General features: G+C 47.8%; 1 protein-coding gene across 6 annotated transcripts in view; it reads right to left on the minus strand.

The window, feature by feature from the left end:
* The window catches only part of abhd18 (abhydrolase domain containing 18), a 118,563-nt gene that overhangs the window by 43,724 nt on the left and 50,737 nt on the right, over positions 1 to 24,102 (minus strand). For all 6 annotated transcript variants that reach the window (XM_072495668.1, XM_072495669.1, XM_072495672.1 and 3 more), the window contains one exon: positions 21,265 to 21,290. In XM_072495668.1, coding sequence (XP_072351769.1) covers positions 21,265 to 21,290 — 26 coding nt within the window. The remainder of the gene's footprint in view (positions 1 to 21,264; positions 21,291 to 24,102) is intronic.

Consider the following 24,102-nt stretch of genomic DNA (forward strand, 5'->3'; position numbering starts at 1 on the left):
GGGGTTCCACAAGAGGTGGTGTTTCTTCATTCTCTATTTCAAAGAGCTGGTTACAGCCAGCTGCTTGTGGGGGGGGGGGGGGGGGGGAAAAAGAGAAGAGAGGGTATTTAGTTGGGGTGTTGGAGGGGTTGGTCGCTTTTGTTGTTTTGCTTTGTTGGGTTGCATGCTTTAAATGTTAAAAATCGAATTAAAATATTTATTTTTGAAAATGTACATATATTTAGCAGAACTAATCTGTCCTGTTCCATATTTCTAGCCCTGTGCTTGCGAGTCACAAAATATTTCATACTATTCTATTCCTACTGCTGACTGTGGGCCCATCTCTTTTCAGAGGTTAGCCTAGAGACTGCTCTGCCGAACTAGTGCTCCATCAGCCTTCTGCTTTGGCTTCTTAATACTGCTCAGAAGGAATGGGCTATGTGCAGCTGGCCATTTGTTGACCCATTCATCTGTTTCAGCAGAGTGTTTTCTGCTCCCACATCCAGGAAGATTATTCAGAATTCTTACTTCTAGAGTGTGTGTACCATCTACAAGTTGCACTGCAGGAACCCGTTAAGGATTCCTCAGGCAGCACTTTCCAAATCCACAACCACTACTATCTAGAAGGACAAGAGCAGCAGATACCTGGGAACAACAGCACTTGGATATTCCCCTCCAAGTCACTCACCATTCTGACTTGGAAATATATCACCATTCCTTCATTGTCGCTGGGTCAAAATCATCGCATTCCCTCCTTAACAACACTGTGGGTGTACCTACAACTCGGGGATTGCAGGGATTCAAGAAGGCAGCTCACCATCACCTTCTTAATGGCAACTATGAATGGGCAATAAAAGCTGGCCAAGCCAACAATACCCTCATTCGGTTTTTAAATTCTTTCAACTCCTGCTGGTTTGCTGTCCAAATGTCATCCAAGACCATAATTGGATTTAGCACAGAATATTTCAGAATAAAAATGATGATAATTTGAGCAACTGAATCAGAAATAAAATGGCAAAAAGTGTTGCGGTCCTAATGAAAGGAGGGGAAAGGTGTGCCAGTCTTAGCCTGGTCCAATTTAAGGTGCTACATAGAGCACACATAACGGAAGCACACATAATGGGAGCGAGGTTGAGCAGGTTCTTCGGAGTGGAAGACAAGTGCGGGAGGTGCGGGGGAAGCCCGGCGAACCACACACGTTTTGGTCGTGTCCGGCACTGGAGGGGTATTGGAGGGGAGTGGCGGGAGTGATCTCGAAGGTGATGAAGGTCCGGGTCAAGCCAAGCTGGGGGTTAGCTATATTTGGGGTAGCGGATGAGCCAGGACTGCAGGAGGCGAAAGAGGCCGATATTGTGGCCTTTTAGCCCAGCGAAGGATTTTACTCATGTGGAAGGAAGCGAAACCCCCCCAGCGTGGAGGCCTGGATAAACGACATGGCAGGGTTCATAAAACTGGAGCGGATGAAGTTTGCGCTGAGAGGATCGGCTCAGGGGTTCTCCAGGCGGTGGTTACCGTTCCTCGACTATCTAGCAGAACGTTAGGGGGAAAATAGATAGCCAGCAGCAGCCTAGAGGGGGAGGGGGGGGGGGGGGGGCGGAGGGAGGGAGGGAAGGGGGGGGGGGCAAATTGTTTTTGTTCTAGAGGGGGTGAAGGGGTGGGGGGGGGGGAAGAGAACTATTTTGTGTTATGTTGTTAGTTCACTATTTTATTTAAACCATGTCATCAATCAGTTATCATGTTACCGTTTTTGTTGATTTGTAAGGGGGGAAAATTGTGTTTGAAAACTTTAATAAAATATATATTTTTTTTAAATGAAAGGAGGGGAAACAAATATGGGAAGTGATGGTGGAAGCAGAAGAAACATGTGAAACTAAGCAAAAGATCACAATTCAAGCAAATCTCACATTAAAGATAAGCAACAAATCAATTTTAGATTCGAAAAAGTATCATTTCTAGAATTTAAGATTCCTTAAATTACACAACATTCCCTAGCAGAATAGACAACCAAGCAACCTATACCCGGTTCTTAAGGCAGCCTTTAGTTGCAAGAAAATAATGGGACGGTCTTGCCTTTGTTTCACAAATCTGTGGAAATATTGATTCTGAATCTCCTCCATCTTGGCTCACCAGCATATATTACATAATTTTCCATGGCACTAGGGATTTCCAAATGTTACAGATACAAGGGAAGAAACATGAGGCATAATATTGACAATAAATAATGCCTTTGGCAGCTGAAAAGCAGAGTTCTAAAGTTTATTCTACCTCACAAAATGCCTTTATGTAAAACAGCATAGTTTGGCACAGTGCCACATATAATGGCTTTGGAAACAAAGGCTGTAAATCTCAATCTTAGTCAATACCGGCATTTACAAACTCAGGGCATACATATATAATGCAAAAAAAAAAAAAGACAAATATTACTTTGTTGCATTATTTACTAATGCAGATATTACAAATAACAAAATGGATTTAAACACGGGCACTTATTAGTACCCACAGTGGACTAACAATCCTAAAGCAATTAGCCAACAGCAAAAGAGAGGTTAGACTATGGACTTTGGCTATAGCATGCCTTTGACAACATAATTTTGAGTTGGCTCCAAATTCTGGACGTCAGCAATATCTTTATATTTTTTTCCTTATAAAAGGTGATTAGCAACAGGTCTGCAAGCAATTGTTTCTTACTATCCTGAAATTTTCCTTTAACAAAGAGAACACAATACTTAATTTTCTTAGAAAAAAAATGATGGTTGTTAGCAGGCGTATGGAATAAAAACATCATTTAATGCCGGGCTAAGTAAATCTAGGACAAAAATCTATTTTTAAAAACTCCTTCAAAAGTAGTTTATAAAAATAAAATCTTGGAAGGGTCAAAAGTACTTTATTTATTTAGTGCTTTTTAAAAAAAGTGAATATCCCAAAGTGCTTCACAGACAAGGTGTTATATCACATGATCATTTAGTTTCCGCACTACTGGTTGTAAGATTCTGAAATATGGACCCAAGTTTCATCCAGCCTCCAATTTTCAAGGAACCAAACTGCTTTGTGCCCCATGATGTATTTGCATGCTTAACTAATCTTTTAATTTTTAAATGTAATACCAAGCATTGTTGGCAGAACATCTCTCCTGCATGACTGAAATCATATTGAAGGATTTTACGTGGAAATTTCACAATCAGTATGTCTAAAATTAAACAGATTGAGATAACAGTTAACCAATCAGTCCTTTGTTCATTTTAGCTATTTCTATTGCAATAAACATTCTTCTACTAATCAGGGCTGTACTAAGTTGGTGCTCGTAACATCCTGCAGGACCAAAAACAATTCAAACAAATCATAATTTTGTTTCGCTCACTAATTTCCTAAGCATTTTCAACTCTGACCTTAATATACTGCCTCATTTATCCCTTGAATGTCCCCGAACAAATGTCACATGGTACACTACATTTAAATAGTGCCTTTAATGTAATGAAACATCCCTAGTCACAACCCAGGAGCATTATCAAACAAAATTTGATATCAAACCACATAAGAAAATGTGAGGATAGATAAGAGGTAGGTTTTAAGCAGTCTCAAAAGGAAGAGAGAGAGAGAGAGAGAGAGAGAGAGAGAAAGACACACTGGTAGCCAGTGTAGTCAGTGAGCACCAGGTTTATGAGTGAAGGACTTTCTGCACATTCGGATACTGGCAGCAGTATTTTGGATTACCTCGAGGCTTCAGTAAAATGCATGGTGAGGGTGAGGGTTTCAGCAGATGAGCTGAGGAAAGGACAGAATTGGGCAAAGCTGCGGAGGGGAAAATCCTGAGACCATTCAGCCTCGGATGAAGTCACTGGCTCGGTAACAGAGATGGTGGAGACTGAAGACGATGGCTTTGGTCTTCCAACATTTATTTGGGAGGAAATTTGTTGTGATTTATTAATGAATATTGAATAAGCAGTCTGACAATTTAGAAATGATGGAGCAGTCAAGAGAAGTGGTGGTGAGATGGAGCCGGGTTCCATCAGTGTACGTATTAAACTGATGTGGTTATAAATAATGTTTCAAACGGGCAGCATGTATTACAAAAATATATATCGTGCCTGTAATGTAATAAAATGTTCCACGATTATTTACAAAATAGGACAGTCACAAAAGATATTAGATCAGTTGATGAAAATCTTTGTCAAAGGATAGGTTTTTAAGGGATGTCGTAAAGAAGGAAAAGGAGATGGTGAGTTGGAGAGAAGGAATTAGAGAACTTAGGGCTAAGGCAACTATGGTGAAGCAATTTAAATTGGAGATGCACAAGAGCCTAGGGTCAGAGCGCAGATATCTCAAGACGGTTATGGAATTGGGGGAAGTTGCAGAGATAGGGAGGGCAAGGCCAAGAAGGAATTTTGAAAACAAGGATGAGAATTTTAAAATCAAGATATCGTTTAACCAGGATTCAATGTATGTCAGCAAGCACAGAGTTGATAGGTGAATGGGTCTTGGTGGGGATAGGACAAAAGTCAAAGTGTATGAAGAGATGCATGGAGAGGAGAATGTGGAAGACTAGTCAAGTCTCGAGGTAGTAAAGATATGAATGAGGATTTCACCAGCAGATTAGCAGGGGCATTACAAAGGTTGATGTAAGTGGCCTTGGTGATAGAACATACAGTGCAGAAGGTCGTCATTCGGCCCATCGAGTTTGCACCGACCCACTTAAGCCCTCACTTCCACCCTATCCCCGTAACCCAATAACCCCTCCTAACATTTTTGGTCACGAAGGGCAATTTATCATGGCCAATCCACCTAACCTGCACGTCTTTGAACTGTGGGAGGAGCACTCGGAGGAAACCCACGCAGACACGGGGAGAACATGCAAACTCTGCACAGCCAGTGACCCAGTGGGGAATCGAACCTGGGACCCTAGCGCTGTGAAGCCACAGTGTTATCCACTTGTTTACCGTGCTGCCCAATTAGCAGCAATTGATTGCGCAATTATGTAGGTCTCGGGATCAAATATGATATCAAGATTACGAGCAGTCTGCTTCAATCTGAGACAGTTGCCAGGAAGAGGGATGGAATCGGTAGCTAGTTTGGAGCGGGGACTGAAAACTGACTGAGTTGTCAGCGTACGTGAACTGTGCTTTTCGGTAGTATCGCCAAGGGACAGGTTGTAGCAGAGAGTGGGGGGGGGGGGGGGGGGGGGGGGGAAAGAGATCAAGGCTTCATCCTTGGAGAACACCAGAGGTAATGCTGCAGATGCAGCAAGAGATATATTCTGGCTATAATTAAATAGATTAGAATAGAACCAGGTGAGTGTAATGCAAACCTGCAAGACTGTGACAGAGGCGGTGGAGGAGGATGGTAGGATCATTCATGCCAAAGGCACGCCGAGAAGGGATAGTGTAACTTTTTTTTTACAGTAACATATCAAAGACATAAGTGACCTGCTAAGAGCGATTTCTGTACAGGGGTAGGGGCATAAATCCAATTGGAGGAATTTAAACATGGAGTTCTGGGAAAGTTGGGCAAGGATTTGGGAGGTGACAACACATTCAAGGATTTTTTTTTTTTAAATTTAGAGTACCCAATTATTTTTTCCAATTAAGGGGCAATTTAGCATGGCCAGTCCACCTATCCTGCACATCTTTTAGGTTGTGGTGAAACCCACGCAGACACGGGGAGAATGTGCAAACTCCTCACGGACAGTGACCCAGGGCCGGGATTCGAACTCGGGTCCTCAGCGCCGTAGGCAGCAATGCTAACCACTGTGCCACCGTGCCGCCCTTCATTCAAGGATTTTGGACAAAAGCTGGGGGTGGGTGGTAATATCAAGGATTGGTTTAAATGAGAGAGGGATAACACCTGACAAAGAGTTGAACATTTGGCTAACATCGGAGCCAGGAGGGGGAAGATGGGTGGTCAGTAAGTTAGTGGGAACACAGTTGAGGGAGCTGGAAGTGGATGTAGATGAGAAATAGTAGAGGGTCCAGGATAGGTCCATTGGAGGCACCAGAGATAATTGCATGATCGAATGGAGAAACTTCCTCGAGCGGTTTGGGCTAAGAGCAGGATTTACCTCCTGGGAGAAACTCCTGTACAACACCCCCAAGGCGAGTGGTCAAACCAACACCACCAGCTCGGAATACTTCGAACTGCACAGAGGCACAAGGCAGGAATGCCCACTGTCCCCGCTCCTGTTTGCCCTAGCAAACGAACCCCTGGCAATTGCCCCCTGCAGGACGCAAAAAAATAAGGGCATCCAAAGGGGAGGCAGAGAGCACAGTGTTTCACTCTGTGCAGATGACCTGCTCCTCTACATCTCAAAACCGCAGGAAGGACTGAGAGCAATCATGCAGATCCTGAAAGAGTTTGGAACCTTCTCGGATTACAAACTTAACCTGGGCGGGCAAGAGACAAGCATTCCCGGTGAACCCAAACAGGGGAGGCACAGAGCTGGACTCTATTCAAACTAGCCCAAAACAAATTCCACTACCTGGGGATCCAAATTGCCAGGAACTGGACACAAATCCACAAGTGGAATCTGGCCAGCCTGGTGGAGGAAGTCAAAAAGGACCTGCAAAGGTGGGATGTGCTCCCACTCGCCCTGGTGGGGAGGGTGTAGACGATCAAAATGAACATACTGCCTAGGTTCCTCTTCAGATCAATACCGATCTTCACCCCCAAGGCCTTTTTCCAAAACATAGACAGAATGGTCATGGCGTTTGTGTGTGGGGGGTGGGGGGCGCAAACCTGCAATACTACCACTAGACATCCATGGCAGAAAGAGGGAGGGGATGGCTACGCGAACCCAATACGGAATGGGTGCACTCCCATCCCCCCTGACGAAATACACATCCTGCCCAGTGGTGGTAGCCACACTAAGGACGTGGAATCAAATGAAGCAACATTTTGGTCTGACCGAGGTGTCCCCCATTGCTCTCATCTGCAGAAACCACAAGTTCCCACCAGCCATGCTAGACACCACTTTCAAGTAATGGAGACAGGACGGTGTGGGGTGGGGGGGGACAGGACGGTGTGGAGTGGGGGGGGGGGGGGGGACTGCTGACAGGGACTTTTATATAGGGAACAGGCTAGCGACAGAGAACTGACAGAGGAGCTGGAACTACCGACAGGACAGGAACTTAGGCACCTACAAATAAAGCACTTCCTCCGCAAAGAGACAGTAGGATACCCCAGGGCCCCGGAGACCACACTACTAGAGGACCTGATAAATATGTACAATGAGGAAGGGGGAAACCACCGGAAAATGTACGGACAACTACTGGACAGGGCTCAAATACCATTAGATAAGACCAGGAAATGGAGAGACAAACTGGGGACAGAGGTGGGGTGGGGACTCTGGAGCGATGCGCTCAGCAGGGTCAACTCCACCTCCTCAACGCTCAGCCTCATGCAGTTTAAAGTGGTGACCAGAACCCGAATGAACAGGTTCTTCCCAGAGGTGGAGGATAATTGTGAACGGTGCCAGAGAGGCCCAGACAACCACACCCACATGTTTTGGGCCTGTCCGAAACTTGGTGGGTTCTGGACAGCCTTTTGCGAGGCAATGTCCATGGTTGTGGGGGTGAGAGTAGAGCTGTGCCCAAATTCTTCAGGGTATCCGAACAGCCAGAGCTACACACGGGGAAAAGGCCAACGTCCTAGCTTTCGCTTGCCTAATCGCACGCTAGAGAATCCTGCTCTGCTGGTGATCAGCAGCACCATCCACAGCTGCAGACTGGCTGGCAGACCTGGCGGAATTTCACCACTTGGAGAAGATCAAATACACTATCCGAGGGTCGGAAGAAGGCTTCCTCAAAGCATGGGGCAATTTATCAGCCTGTTCCAAAACCTGTTCGAAGCCAACAGTAACTAGAGGAAGAAATAAGAGATGGGAGAAGGCAGACAGGAATACACAACTCTGGGTAAGGAAGAGAGGAGGGAATCCAGGGGCAAATGAGGGGAACACCACAGAGGGAAAGGAAGGGGGTGGAAGACCCCCCCCCCCAAAAAAAAAAACCCACAAGGCAGCCACAGCAGAAAGCACAAAAGGAAAGGGGGTTGGGGAAGGGGAGAAAAAAAGCAAGGGGATGCTACATCCTGAATGAATAGAGAGGAAACCACACCAGAGGATAACAAGATGTTTATAAACAAACCTCACATAATGTACATATTACACATAGAATGCAAATGTGTATAAAATTGAAAATGCCAATAAATTTATATTTTATTTTTTTTTAAAAAGGAGATGATTGCAAGAGCAGGAAGAGGAGTCATTGCAGGTGATCCCCTGGTTATGCCCACATAACCACAAGGTGAGTGGTGTCCCGCCCAATTACATGGAGGAAAGAATTACAGAAAGACAGTGTGACCAACAGTGTCAACAGGGTATAATTTTCCACAGATAATGGGAAGTTTTTTGTGACTTTAATAAAGGCCATTTTCCATCTCATCTGGCTGAAATGTGTCAGGTTTTCAAGAAATCTCAAGGGTTTTTCTTGATCGAGCTATTGTTTTCACTTTTAAAATCCTTTTATGCCAGTGATGTAACGGATATTAATTTAGCTATTTCCTCTACATCAGATCTGATATTACATCTTAACCATGCCTGACATTTTTCGGTCTCATTTTTTAAAAACTTGCACCTGGGTACTCGTTCTATTTGAAGCAGCCCAACTAACTATATTTTACTTTACAACTTCTGTAAATCTACTATAAAAACAACCAAACGCAACCTATAAAAACACACCAATTCCTGGAAATCACTGCTTCTAACCTCTTGCTGAAATTGTCTTGCCCAACTTATTTACCACAAATCTTCTATTCTGATGGCATACAGATCGAAAGAGAAAAAAAAACATTTGGCTCATCTTTCTTTTCCAACGCTAATCTTGAAGATTTGAGCAAGAACCTTCTTTTATGGCTCCATTCTACTCTACTATTATGATCAACACATTGGCCAAATCTTGCACTGCATGGAGTTTGCACTTTCTCCCAGTGTCTGCGTGGGTTTCCTCCGGGTGCTCCGATTTCCTCCCACAGTCCAAAGATGTGCAGGTTAGGTGGATTGGCCATGATATATTGCCTCTTTGTGCCCAAAAGGTTAGGTGGGGTTACTGGGTTATGGGGATAGTGTGGAGGCATGGGCTTAAGTAGGGTGCGCTTTCCTGGGCCGGTGCAGGCTCCGCCTCCTTCTGAACTGAGGGATTCTATGATATGCCATTGATTAGACATTTTCCTGCACCTTTACAGCGTAACTTTTTGGAAGCTCGAGCTGATAATGGTATGGCGAAGGCAGCAGTGCATCAGGGACCCCATCAACTACAAACACCAAAGTCTGTCTCCTTAATCAATGAGATTAAAGAATTGAAAAGTCACAAAGGAACGACAAGAAGAAGGACGATTAGAGTCAAATTCGGCAAAGAAGAAGAAATAAGGAGGGAAAGATTGAATTGAGGGAAAAAGGAAACAGTGGAAAAGCAGAACATTTTAAAAAGTTCTAAAAAGAATCTACTTCATGCAAGAATGAGACTAAATACTATAACTTAAATACTTCCTTTTCTGGGCCAGAGAAGTTGATTGGCATGACATTTGCTATTGTGCGATTCAAAGGGGCTTATGTTAAGTACTAGGCCCAACTTTCCACAGTTGAGTTTAATGGGAATTAATTTGCAATCCAATGAGTTCTTAAACATAACAGGGACAGCTTGCCCCCATTGTTGGCATGCTGGGTGCAGTTATGATGAACATTTTGCCATGGTTTTTATTTTTGTCTCCGGGCCTGCCGATCGTTTTGCCAAAAACGTTTTTTTTTTTTAAAATTGGGTTGAAGAGGCTGATTTTGTCATTTGTGTGGCCATGTAAGGTAGCACGGATTAGGTGGACGGTGCTCCAGAGAGGGCGGCAATTGGGGGGGTTTGGCCCTTCCAGACTTGTTATACTATTACTGGGCGGCGAACGGCGAGAAGGCGTGGGCTGGAGTATGGGGACAAAAAAGTAGTCCAAAGATGTGCAGGTTAGGTGGATTGGCCATGCTAAATTGCCCTTAGTGTCCAAAATTGCCCTTAGTGTTCAGTGGGATTACTGGGTTATGGGGATCGGGTGGAGGTGTTGACCTTCGGTAAGGTGCTCTTTCCAAGAGCCGGTGCAGTCTCGATGGGCTGAATGGCCTCCTTCTGCTCTGTAAATTCTATGTTACTCTATGTTACTTTATGGGTGAAGATGAAGGCAGGTTTTCGTACGGTGTTGGGGTTGCGGACGTGGGCAATGGAGCTGTTTCCGTTTGCCCTGGGGAGGTATACGGGGAGTCAATGGCCACACTGAAAATATGAAAGCAATTTCAGCAGCATTTTAAGTTGGGGCGGGGTCGAGGTTGATGCCAATTCGGGGGAACCATGGGTTTGAGCCTGGGAGGATGGATGAGAGGTTTCGGAGATGAGGGGAACAGTGGAAATAAAGGAACTGTTTCTAGAAGGACGGTTTGAGAGTCTGGAGGAGTTGGGGGTGAAGTTTGGGGTGAGGGTTTCAGATACATGTACGGGATTTTCTGAATAAGGTGTGTCCAACCTTTCTGGTAGCACTGCCCTCCTCGTTGCTGGAGGGGGTATTGTTGATGATGAGGTTGGAGTGGGGGGGTCATTTTGGCGATTTATGGGAGAATTTTGGAGGAGGATAGGGCGTCTCTGCAAGGGGTAACGGCCAAGTGGCAAGAGGAGTTGGGGATGGCACTGGAGGCGAGACTGTGGTGTGAGGTGCTGTGGAGGGTGAAAGACTCAACCTAAAGTGCAAGGATGGGGTTGATACAGCTAAAGGTAGCGCACATAGTGCACCTGAAGAAGTAGAGGATGAGCCACTCATTTGAGGGGGTGGAGAATATTTGAGAGTGGTGTGGGAGGGGCCCAGCCAATTGCATACACATGTTCTGGTCCTGTCTGAAGTTGGAGAAGTTGTGGGGATCATTCTTCAGCACTATGTCGGTAATTGTACACTTAAGAGCCCAGATCCCATATTTGGGATGTCGGGCTTGCCGGAGTTCCAGACGGGAGCAATGTTTTAGCCTTCGCCTCATTGATCGCTTGCAGGCAGGTCTCGTTGGGGTGGAGGTCAGCTTCTCCACCCCGTGCCTCGGTACGGCTGAGGGACCGAAAGGAATTATTGTATTTGGAAAATGTGAAATTTGCTCCGAGTGGGGCGAGTGAGGAGTTCCACAAGAGATGGGATTTGTTTGAATTGCATTTTGGGGAGCTGGTGTGCCTGCCAACTGCTGGGGGAAGGCCTGGGTATTGTTTTATTGAGGGTTGGTTGTATTTTGTAAATGTTGTGTGCGATATGTTTAATTGTTAAAATTTGAATAAAAACATTTTTCAAAACAAAAAACAGGGAGGCTCAGGAGAAGATGACGTTCAGTAGTAGCTAAATTAACCAGCAAGTTCTTTGCAACCCATGTCGTATCTCTTCATCTCCGCAATTTACTGTATGATTTGTGCATTAGAGTATGTCATTAATACTTCATTATTTTTCCAGCAAGATTTGGCCCCATGAGTAACATACAGGTCCATCAAGACTCCTGCATGCTTTGGATCGTTCCTGTTACTTTCACTTTGTAATTTAAGTCCATGGAACAGGAGGCCATTTCACCCATCGAGTCTGCATTGTCCCTCTGAAAGAGTATCCCATCTAGGCCCACTCTATCGCCCAATCCCATAACCCTAACTAAACCGGTGGAAACCCACAGAGACACGGGGAGAAGTGCAAACTCCACATAGACAGTCACCCAAGGCTGGAATTGAACCCGGGCCTCTGACACTGTGAGGCAGCAGTGCTAACCATTGTGCCACCATGCCATCTTTTCACTCCTCAACTGGTGATTACCTGGAATTCCTTTCCCAAGCTCCTCCACATCTCTGCCTCTCTCTTCATTGAAGTGGTTTCTGAAAATCAAGCTTTTGGTCACCTGTCCTCATGTCTCTTTTTTTTTTTTGCTATGTCAATTTTTGCCTGATTACACGCGAGTCTTGGGATATTTTACCACATTAAACAGGTATACAAATACAAGCTGCTGATTACTTCAGGTTTCTCTCACCAAGTTAAGCAGAGCCTCTTGTCTTGTATGACAATCAGACTACAAAAGTTATTGTACAATTCAGTTTCAGACTACTACTGGAGGGCTTCCCTTGAAAATTATCTAAAGGCAAACATAGTTACTGTTGCTTGCTTTTCATCACCCTTACTATATTCAATGCACCACACATAACACATTCAGCATGGAATACAAGGTGAAATCAGCCGTTTTCTATTCTGGGGAATAAAAACTGATTTTCAATTTATAAATTAAATTGTTTCAAAAAAATTTAGAACATTTCAGAGATTGTAGTGTTTCAAAATATATATCTTTGTGGACTTGATTCAATTTACAAAGACACTCTTCAAAAAAAAAGTTAATTCAAATCCTTGGCTGAGGTTAGGAATCCTGAAATAAATAACTCACTTCCTGACTCCCCAAAGACTGTCAAATCATCTGAAAACCACAAATATGAAGTGTGATGGAATACACCTACTTGCCCGGATGAGCGCAGCTCCAACAACACTCACGCAGCTTGATGCCATCCAGGACAAAGCAGCCACATCATTGGCACCTCATCCACACACATCCACTCCCTTCACCACCGATACACAGGAGCAGCAGTGTGTACTATCTACAAGATGCATTGCAGGAACTCACCAAAGCTCCTTAGACAGCACCTTCCAACCCACGACCACTGCCATCAAGAAGGCCAAGGACAGCAGATACATGGGAACACCACCATCTCTGGATGTTCCCCTCCAAGTCACTCACTATCCTGACTTGGAAATATATCGATGTTCCTTCACGGTCAATGGGTCAAAGTCCTGGAACTCCCTCCCTAACACCACTGTTGGTGTACTTACACCACGTGGATTGCAGCAGTTCAAGCAGCATATCACCATTTTGGAGGGCAATTACGGATGGACAATAAATGCCGGCAGAGCCAGTGGTGCCCACAATGAATGAAAAAAATTGGTTGAGCTGAAGTGCTTTTGCACAGCCTTCGAATTTGTTTGAAATTAAGATAGAAGGACATGTACAGTCTTCATTCTTTTGATTGATAGCATGCCTGGCACAATGACTACATGTAATATCTACATAAAGACTACAGTGCAATTTAGACAAGTTGAGTGACTGGGCAAATGCTCGGCAGATGCAGTATAATCTGGATAAATGGGAGGTTATCCACTTTGGTAGCAAAAACAGGAAAGCAGATTATCTGCATGGCGATAGTTTGAGAGAGGGGAATGTGCAATGAGATCTGGGTGTCCTTATACACGAGTCGTTGAAAGCAAGCATGCAGGTGCAGCAGGCAGTAAAGACAGCAAATTATATGTTGGACTTCCTTTTTTAAAAAAATGTTTATTCAAATTTTTCCAACAAAATCTTTTCCAACAAAAAGAACACAAACACCACAATCAAAAATAATAAACTACTTATACATTGGGTTTCTCCCACATATATTAACCCCCCCCCCCCATATGACATTCAAGAGTACCCTTGGGGAAACCCCCCCCCCCCCCCCCGAGACACCCCCCCTCCCCCCTGGGTTGCTGCTGCTGCTGACCTCCTCCTAGCGCTCCGCGAGATAGTCTAGGAACGGTTGCCACCGCCTGAAGAACCCCTGCACAGACCCTCGTAAGGCAAACTTTATCCTCTCCAGCTTAATGAACTCTGCCATGTCATTTATCCAGGCTTCCACACTGGGGGGCTTTGCGTCCTTCCATAATAACAAGATCCTCCGCCAGGCTACCAGGGACGCAAAGGCCAGGATACCGGCCTCTTTCGCCTCCTGCACTCCCGGCTCGTCCGTTACCCCAAATAATGCCAACCCCCAACTCGGCTTGACCTGGACTTTCACCACCTTGGACATAGTCCTCTCAAGACCCCTCCAAAACCCCTCCAGTATCGGGCACGACCAGAACATGTGGACGTGATTTGCCGGACTCCCCGAGCACCTCCCACATTTGTCCTCCACCCCAAAGACCTACTCATCCTCGCCCCTGTCATATGCGCTCTGTGAACAACCTTGAATTGTATTAGGCAGAGCCTGGCGCAAGAGGAGGAAGAATTAACCCTACTCAGGGCATCAGCCCACAGACCCTCATCAATCTCCTCCCCCAGCTCCTCCTCCCACTTGCCCTTTAGATCCTGTACCGAAACCTCCTCTTCTTCTTTCATCTCTTGATAGATCGCCAAAACCTTGCCTTCTCCGACCCATACACCCGAAAATCACCCTGTCCTGAATCCTCTGTGCCGGGACCAACGGGAATTCCCTCACCTGCCGCCTCACAAACGCCCTCACTTGCATATACCTGAACGCATTTCCCGGGGATAACCCAAACTTCTCCTCCAGCGCCCCTAGGCTCGCAAACGTCCCATCTATAAACAGGTCCCCCATTCTTCTGATCCCTGCCCGATGCCAGCTCCGAAATCCCCCATCCATCTTTCCCGGGATGAACCGATGGTTCTCCCGAATCAGGGACCAAACCGAGGCTCCCATCTCGCCCTTATGCCGTCTCCACTGCCCCCAGATCTTCAACGTTGCCGCCACCACCGGACTCGTGGTGTACCAGGTCGTCGAGAGCGGCAGCAGTACCGTCACTAGCGCCCTCAGGCTCGTGCCCCTGCAGGATGCCATCTCCAACCTCTTCCACGCCGCCGCCCCTCCCTCTATTACCCACTTACGGATCATCGCCACGTTGGCTGCCCAATAGCAGCCGCACAGATTCGGCAGCGCCAGCCCTCCGCTGTCCCTGCTACGCTCCAGAAACACCCTCTTTACCCTCGGGGTCTTATTGCCCACACAAAACCCATGATGCTCCTACCTACCAGTTTAAAAAAGGCTTTGGTAATCACAATGGGAAGGCACTGGAACACAAAGAGAAACCTCGGGAGGACCATCATTTTAACAGACTGTACCCTGCCCGCTAGTGAGAGTGGCAGCACATCCCATCTTTTGAAATCCTCCTCCATCTGCTCCACCAACCGCGTCAAATTGAGCTTGTGCAGGGCCACCCAGCTCCCAGCCACCTGGATTCCCAAGTACCGAAAGTTCCTGTCCGCCCTCTTCAATGGTAGGTCATCTATCCCCCTTCCCTGGTCCCCTGGATGCACCACGAAGAGCTCACTTTTCCCTACGTTGAGCTTATAGCCCGAGAAGTCCCCAAACTCCCTTAGGATCCGCATGACCTCCACCATCCCCTCCACTGGATCTGCCACATACAGCAACAGGTCGTCCGCATACAGCGACACCCGATGTTCCTCTCCCCCTCGGACCAACCCCCTCCATTTCCTGGACTCTCTTAGTGCCATGGCCAAATGCTCAATTGCCAATGCAAACAACAAGGGGGACAGGGGGCACCCCTGCCTCGTCCCTCGGTACAGCCGAAAGTGCTCCGACCTCCGCCGATTCGTAGCCTCACTCGCCACCGGGGCTCTATATAGGAGCCTGACCCAACTGATAAACCCCTCCCCGAACCCAAACCTCCGCAGCACTTCCCAAAGATACTCCCACTCCACCCGGTCGAAGGCCTTCTCCGCGTCCATAGCTGCCACTACCTCCGCCTCTCCCTCCACCGATGGTATCATAATCACGCTGAGGAGCCTCCGCACATTGGTGTTTAGCTGCCTGCCCTTTACAAACCCCGTCTGGTCCTCCTAAATCACCCCAGGGACACAGTCCTCAATTCTCGTAGCCAGCACTTTTGCCAGCAACTTAGCATCCACATTGAGGAGCGAGATTGGTCTATACGACCCACATTGCAGCAGGTCCTTCTCCCGCTTCAGAATCAGCGAGATCAGCGCCCCGGACATTGTCGGGGGCAGGGTCCCCTTCTTCCTTGCCTCATTGAAAGTTCTCACTAACAACGGGCCTAGCAGGTCCACATATTTCCTATAAAACTCGACCGGGAACCCATCTGGCCCCGGGGCCTTCCCCGCCTGCATGTTCCCCAATCCTTTAACCAGCTCCTCCAACCCAATTGGCGCCCCAAACCAGCCACCTCCTGCTCCTCCACCCTCGGGAGCCTCAGTTGATCCAAAAATTGTCACATCCCCTCTTCCCCCGCTGGGGGCTCAGATCTGTACAGCTCCTCATTAAAAAGTCCTTAAATACTTCATTTACTCTCACCGCACTCCGCACCATATTCCCCCTGCTATCCTTAACTCCACCTATCTCCCTCGCTGCCACCCTCTTACGGAGCTGGTGTGCCAGCATCCAGCTCGCCTTCTCCCCATACTCGTACATCGCCCCCTGTGCTTTCCTCCACTGTGCCTCTGCTTTCCCGGTGGTCAACAGGTCAAACTCTGTCTGGAGGCTTTGCCGCTCCCCAAGTAGTCCCTCCTCGGGGGCCTCGGCATATCTCCTGTCCACCCTCGAGATCTCCTCCACCAATCTCTCCCTCTCCCTGACCTTTCTTCTCCCTGTGGGCCCTAATGGAGATTAACTCTCCCCTGACCACCGCCTTCAATGCCTCCCAGACTACCCCCACCTGCACCTCTCCGTTGTCATTGGCCTCCAAGTATCTCTCAATGCACCCCCGCACCCTCCCGCACACCTCCTCATCCGCCAGTAATCCCACATCAAGATGCCACAGCGGTCGCTGGTCCCTCTCCTCTCCTAACTCCAGCTCCACCCAGTGCAGGGCATGGTCTGAGATGGCTATGGCCGAATACTCCGTTCCTTCCACTTTCGGGATTAGTGCCCTACTCAAAACAAAAAAAATCTATCCGGGAGTAGGCTCTATATACATGGGGAAAGAATGAGAATTCCCTGGCCAGGGGCCTAGCAAACCGCCACGGATCCACTCCCCCCATCTGGTCCATAAACCCCCTAAGCACCTTGGCCGCAGCTGGCCTCTTCCCAGTCTTGGATCTGGAGCGATCTAATGCTGGATCCAGCACCGTGTTGAAATCCCCCCCCATTATCAAGCTTCCTGCCTCCAGGTCCGGAATCTGACCCAGCATGCGCTTCATAAATCCGGCATCATCCCAGTTCGGGGTCGTATACGTTTACCAGTACCACCCACACCCCCTGCAACCTACCGCTCACCATCACGTATCGACCCCCATTATCCACTACAATATTCTTGGCCTCAAACGACACCCGCTTCCCCACCAGTATCGCAACCCCGCTGTTCTTCGCATTCAGCCCAGAATGGAGTACCTGTCCTACCCATCCCTTTCTCAACCTGACCTGGTCTGCCACCTTCAAATGTGTCTCCTGAAGCATGACCACGTCTGCCTTCAGTCCCTTTAAGTGCGCGAACACTCGGGCCCTCTTAACTTGGAATGTGAGGGGCCTGAATGGGCCGGTTATCAGCCGGATTGGGGAGCTTCTCACCCCCCCACCGACTCGCCATCTCCTTTTCTCGGCCAGTCACGTGCCCGCGCCTCCCGCACCCTCCAGTCCCCCAGACGGCGGACCCCCACCCCGACCACCTCTCCTATTTCCAGTTCCCCATTGGCCAATGCAGCAGCAACCCTATACCCCCCTCCCTCTCCCCCCGCTAGATCCATATCTACCTCTTTTGCTCCCCATAACACTCCCGTAAGTCAGCTGACTCCTGCTGACCCAGGCCCCTCCCTCCTTCCCATCGACCCCCCCCAGTGAGAGAATCCCCCCTCCCCCTTCTGCCTAGCAGTCAGTGCGCGCTCCTCCGACCCCCCCCCCCCCCAGCAGTCAGTGCGCGCTCCTCCGACCCCCCCCCCCCACCCCCGCCGTCCTTCCCTAGCGTGGGAAAAAGTCCGCGCTTTCCTGAACCGGACCCGCCCCCTCTGGCGCAGCTCCTTTTGCGTCCTTATCTCAATTCCCCCATCCCCAGGCCTCCCCTCCCTCCAACACCGGCACCCACACTCTCCCCATCAAATCCCTTCATCCATCCCCATCCAGCACCCAACCAAGGGAACATTCCCTACACGTAGTTAAAACCATATATACAGCAAACATCCCCCCCACAACAACAAACCCTCAATTGGAGTCCAACGTTTCAGTCTGTATAAAGCTCCAAGCCTCCTCAGGCATTTCAAAATAGTGGTGCCGATCTTGGAATGTGACCCACAATCTCGCTGGCTGCAGCATACCGAACTTCACACCCTTCCGATGGAGCACCGCCTTGGCCCGATTAAAGCCAGCTCACTTCTTGGCCACCTCTGCACTCCAGTCCTGGCAGATTCGGATCTCCGTGTTCTCCCACCTGCTGCTCCGTTCTTTCTTGGCCCATCTCAGGACACACTCTCTATCCATAAAGCGGTGAAACCTCACCACTACAGCCCTTGGCGGCTCGTTGGCCTCAGGTCTCATTGCCAGGACCCGATGAGCCCCATCTAGCTCCAGGGGCCTCGGGAAAGCTCCCGCGCCCATCAGCGAATTGAGCATCGTGCTCACATATGCCCCGGTATCGGGCCCCTCAACTCCTTCAGGGAGACCCAGAATCCGAAGATTCTTCCTTCTCGACCTATTCTCCAGGTCCTCAAATCTTTCCGCCCACCTCTTATGCAGCGCCTCGTATGCCTCCACCTTCACCGCCAGGCCCAAGATCTCATCCTCGTTCTCCGAGGCTTTCTGCCGCACCTCCCGGATCGCCGCCCCCCTGGGCCTCCACTAGCTTCTCAATCGCCGCCTACATTGGCGCCAGCATTTCTGTCTTCAGCTCCTCAAAGCAGCGTTTAAGAAACTCCTGCTGATCCTGCGACCACTGCGCCCATGCTGCTTGGTCTCCACCCGCCGCCATCTTGCTTTTTCTCCCTCTCACTTTTCGCTGCTCCAAGATCTCTTTTTTCACCACTCCACTTCTGGTCCAATCCATATACTGTCGGGGGGACCTTGCTGTCACCTTCCCACACTGGAAGCCGTCGAACAAGTGCCGTTGGGGCCCCTCTAGAGAGCCCTAAAGTCCGTTCCCGACGGGAGCTGCCGAACGTGCGACCTATTCAGGCATGGCCGCAACCGGAAGTCTCTATGTTGGACTTTCTCGCAAGAGGATTCGAGTGCAGGAGCAGGGATGGCTTGCTGCAATTATGCAGGGCTGATGAGACCACACTTGGAATATTGTGCGCAGTTTTGGTCTCCTTATCGGAGGAAGGATGTTCTTGCTATGGAGGGAGTACAGATTCCTGGGATGGTGGGACTAACATGTAGATCATAGATCTTACAGTGCAGAAGGAGGCCATTCGGCCCATCGAGTCTGCACCGGCTCTTGGAAAGAGCACCCTACCCAAGGTCAACACCTCCACCCCATCCGCATAACCCAGTAACCCCACCCAAAACTATGGGCAATTTTGGACGCTAAGGGCAATTTATCATGGCCAATCCACCTAACCTGCACATCTTTGGACTGTGGGAGGAAACTGGAGCACCCGGAGGAAACCCGCGCACACACGGGGAGGATGTGCAGACTCCGCACAGACAGTGACCCAAGCCGGAATCAAACCTGGGACCTTGGTGCTGTGAAGCAATTGTGCTATCCACAATGCTACCGTGCTGCCCGTCTTTCACTGTGGAGCGGTGAAAATATGAGTGATTGAGTTGGTTAGGATTTTATTCGCTGGAGTTTAGAAGAATGGGAACTACTAACAGGACTAGACAACCTAGATGCAGGAAGCATGTTCCCAATGGATGTTTGGGGGGGGGGGCCGGGGGGGGGGGGGGGGAGAAGAGAGAAGGAACAGGTTACTGAATCATAAAGAACCTATCTGATGAATTATCGAATTTCGATGAGTCACCATACAGTAACATAGCATTATGAATTTAGCAAGATGGAAGCCAATGTTGATGCATTGCAAACGCTGCTGCCAGGCCAAAGCTGTTAGAAATATGGTCCAGGTTTTGGTCTCCCTCCTGAAACATTGAACTTATGGCTGGGTGGAAAATTGCTCATAAAGAAATGCGAAGGCCTCCCTCCCTCTACACAAGACCCATTGATTTTTCAGAATTGTGAAAAATAAGCCCAATCAAATCATAAGAAGTGTATGGCTAGTGGAAATAATTTTTTTGTTGATAAAAGTTCAACCAATCATTGCCTTATCACATGCATTAGACCTCCCTAGGGAATCAAAGTCAACTGTAGTTGGGTGGCACTCAACATCTATGGAGGAGCTGAGAGGAAGAGGGTGGATCAAAGATATCCTGATTTATTAATGGTGAAGTTGGATCATACTGGTCCCTTAAATCAATAATATCTCCCAAGTTTGATGTTCTCTGGGAGAAGAAAGCAGATGGGGCTCACCTATGCTGAGATGGTCAAGCATGTCCTCACTGAAGACAAGCACCCTGTCTAATCAGATTAGTCAAGTGTAAAGTTCAATGAACTTGGTTGAAACGCCCAATTAGTGCATCCTACTCAGGACAGTTTTGTTTCGATGCACTCTTCCTGGTAACAGTAAAAGCCCTTCACAACTGTGTTAGAAATAATGATCACTGTATAAATTGATATGCACCTTCATGAGCCTGATGTTCTAAGATGATGTACATGTTTAGCAAAAACAAACAGTCAGACAGCAAAAAAGACCAAAGGCAATCTGGAGGTTGATTTATCAGGAGTACTTGTATACAACAGGGAGCTCTTCCATTTTCTCAAAATTGTTAAATCGGAGCAATCTGTTAGTGTGCATCTTCCTTTACATATTGTAGTCTAAATCCCACAGAAATATCAAGGCCAAACAGACTGAACATGTTAGATATCAAAGAAACTTTTTTCATTTTAAAATAACTTTTATCTGAATTTAGCCCAACCTTTTGCATCACTTAAGACTAATGATCTCACTTGGGGGGGGCATACACTTTAGCAACTATATGGATTAAGAGCTGTCAAGAAACAATTTAAGCAATTCTCAAGCTAACTACATCAGAGAGCAGATAAAAGTACATTTGTTGTGCCGGTTTATCTCCTACAATCCAACATGTGAAACTGGGAGATAGGCAAATTTTCTCAAAATTAAGTGGGTGAGAAATTATCCTTCAGGTCTTGGGTATTTACACAAGGCAGGAGTAAAAGGTTACATTGGACACAATCCTGACTGTATCAAGTCAAAATACTATAGTGCAATTCCTCAGAAGCAATTAAAGAGGGTTAAAGAATTGAGGTGTGAGATGTCCGAACAAAGATTAAACGTCTGATTCAGAACTATATGTATTATGTAAACAATCCAGCATTCCTAAGAATTATGAACATTTGAACAGAGAAAGCAAAATATTAATCTCCTTGGAGAGGGAGATTTGGCATGAGAGAACAAGTAACACTTACATTTGGTCTTTAGGTTTTCTATAGCCATGTAAAAATACTGTCAAGGAAAATAGTTAATTTCACAATGTACTTTAAAAACAGATACAGAGGGAGAACAGATTTGAAGAAATGTTTAAAACATAATATATACAATAAACACATGCAATTTATACTAATGACTTAGATGAGGGATTGAGTGTAACCTATCAAAGGTTGCTCATCATAAAGTTAGGTTGGGACATAAGCAGCGAGGAGGACCAAAGAGGCCACCGTGTACTGTGGACAAGTTGGGTGAGAACATGGCAGATGAAATAAAACTTGGAGAAGTTTCAAGTTATTAATTTTGGTGGAAAAAAACACTGGGGAATGTGTATACTCTGAGGGATTTAGGTTTCCTTGTACATGAATCAAAGAAAGTTAACATACAAGTACTGCAAGCAATTAGGACAGTATTAATTGCTGGGGGGGCAGAAGGGCTGGTAAAATGGTGGCGAGGGAAGCCATTTCCCTTTCCCCTGGGATACTCAGGTGGGAACAGCAGCAGCCTGCTACCCGTCAACCAGAGTCGGGCAGGCAATTAATCCAATTGATTGGCCTGTTAACGGCCATTCTACACCAAACCCCCATTTTACCAGTGTCGGAACAGATTACATGGGAGATCACCAAGAACATTGAAGCAGCCTCGCAGTGGTTTCTCAGTGCTGGGGGCCCTTCTTCTCAGAGGCTCTATGATCCACACAGAGGTTCCACAGAGGAACTTGGAACGTTGGGAAAAAAACTTGAATAATAAACTGCTGGCCTTGGAAAGGGTCCGGAAGGAGGTTCACAAGAATGATCCCTGGAATGAAGAGCTGGTCATATGAGGAGTGGTGAGGACTCTGGGTCTGTGCACATTGGAGTTTAGAAGGATGAAGTGGGATCTTATTGAAACTTACAGTACACAGAAAGGCTTAGATAGAGTGGACATGGAGAGGATGTTTCCACTAGTAGGAAAAACTAAAACCCAAGGCACAGCCTCAGACTGAAGGGACAATCCTTTAAAACGGAGAGGAGGAATTTCTCCAGCTAGGAGGATGGTAAATCTGTGGAACTCTTTGCCGCAGAAGGCCATGGAGGGCATGTCACCGAGTGTCTTTAAGACAGAGATGGATAGGTTCTTGATTAATAAGGAGATCAGGGGTTATGGGGAGAAGGCAGGAGAATGGACATGAGAAACATATCAGCCATGATGACACGATGGAGAAAATGGCCTACCTCTAATTTGACCACCTGGATACCATCTTTTATCAAGAACTCACTCAGACTTAGAGGATACGCGGATTTGACAAGGACTCAAATCCTAGCCAGTGGAAAAATGATTCCTTCCGACTCTACTAGGATCATCAAAAATAGCTAACACGGCCATCCGGTGGCGACATGAAGATGGAGGTATCACGTTGGGTGGGTCCTACTAGGTTTTGGGTTTTTTGGCACTTTTTCACCCAGATTTTTCCCGGGGGGGGGGGGGGGGGGGGGGGTGGAGAGAGGATTTTATACGATTGGTCTTCAGAAGAGCGGTGGTAATTAGAGGATGTCGAAAAGCCAAAGGAAGAATAGGGGATGAAAAGGTACACGTGTTAGTCAGCCTGAGAGCTTGGGTTCGGTGCGGAGCTCTGTGGGAGGAAAGATGGCAGGAGCAAGCTTGCCGGGTGAAGCTGCTCCCACAACGGTGGACACGCTGACCGAGGTGATGGCAGTGGGTTTGAGCGCCAGTTTGCCAAGCATTTTGAGCGGCATGGAAAGATGATGGGGAAGCTCAAACAGTTGGTGGACAGTACGTTGGCCCCGATGAGGGAGGCTCTCGGAAAGGCGTTGATGGCAGTGTGGGAGCCAGGAGAGGTGTTGAAGGGAGTGAAGGCGGCATCGTCATGGCACAGCAACCAGCTCGTCTCAATATGGAAGGTGGAGGAGAGTAATAAAGGCTGGGAGCCAAAGTGGAGGACCTGGAGAACAGGACACGACGGCAGAATCTGCGGAATGTGGGACTGCCTTTTGGGGGTGGGAGGACCAGAGGCCCGAGTACTTTTCGGGGATATTCGCCAAGTTGTTTGGGGGGGGGGAGAGAACACTTCCCTCTTTGAGCTGGATAGGGCTCATCGGTCGCTCCAGCCAAAGCGATGAGCCACCGAGAGCTGTGATAGCCTGTTTCCACAGCTACTAGATGGGGGAGAAGGTGTTGAGAAGGCCAAGCAAAATAGAGTGGCGAGGTGGGACAGCAGTTGTATTTGTATATACCAGGACTCCACAGTGGAGTTGGCAAGATGACAGGCAGCCTTTAACAGGGCGAAGGTAGCGCTTTACAAGAGTAATGTGCGGTTCGGGGAGGTTTACCCAGCGCGTTGAGTTACACAACTCCAAGGACTATTACTTTGAGATAGTGGAGGAGGCGTTTGTGAGGGCTGAAGGATTGGGACTGAACTGAGTTTTGGACTTTGTTTTCATATATTGTGGTTGGGAGGTGGTGGTTTGGGGACGTTGGGGTATTTCCCCTTTTTGATTGGGGCTGATCATGTTTGATTGTTTAGTAGGGCTGGGTGTTGGGGGGGGGGGGGGGTCTTTGTACCAGGTATGTGGGGAGTGGGGGGAGACTCTGGCGGGCACCAATACTAGAGTTGGGTAGTGAATGAAGCGAGGTTGAGGGGAGGGGGGTCTCAGCCATCCAAGCCTGTGTGGACGGGTTTTGATGGGTCCAGGAGGTGCAAAGGATGGGGAGAATGGAGAGTATGCAGAGAGGAAGTGGTTGGTGGGGGAAAAGACAGGGATAGCTGGCTGATGAGGACTAGGGGTAGGGCCTGGTCCCGCTTGTGGGGCGGGGCCAGG

The sequence above is a fragment of the Scyliorhinus torazame genome, chromosome 3, assembly GCF_047496885.1.
Source record: "Scyliorhinus torazame isolate Kashiwa2021f chromosome 3, sScyTor2.1, whole genome shotgun sequence".
Taxonomy (NCBI): domain Eukaryota; kingdom Metazoa; phylum Chordata; class Chondrichthyes; order Carcharhiniformes; family Scyliorhinidae; genus Scyliorhinus; species Scyliorhinus torazame.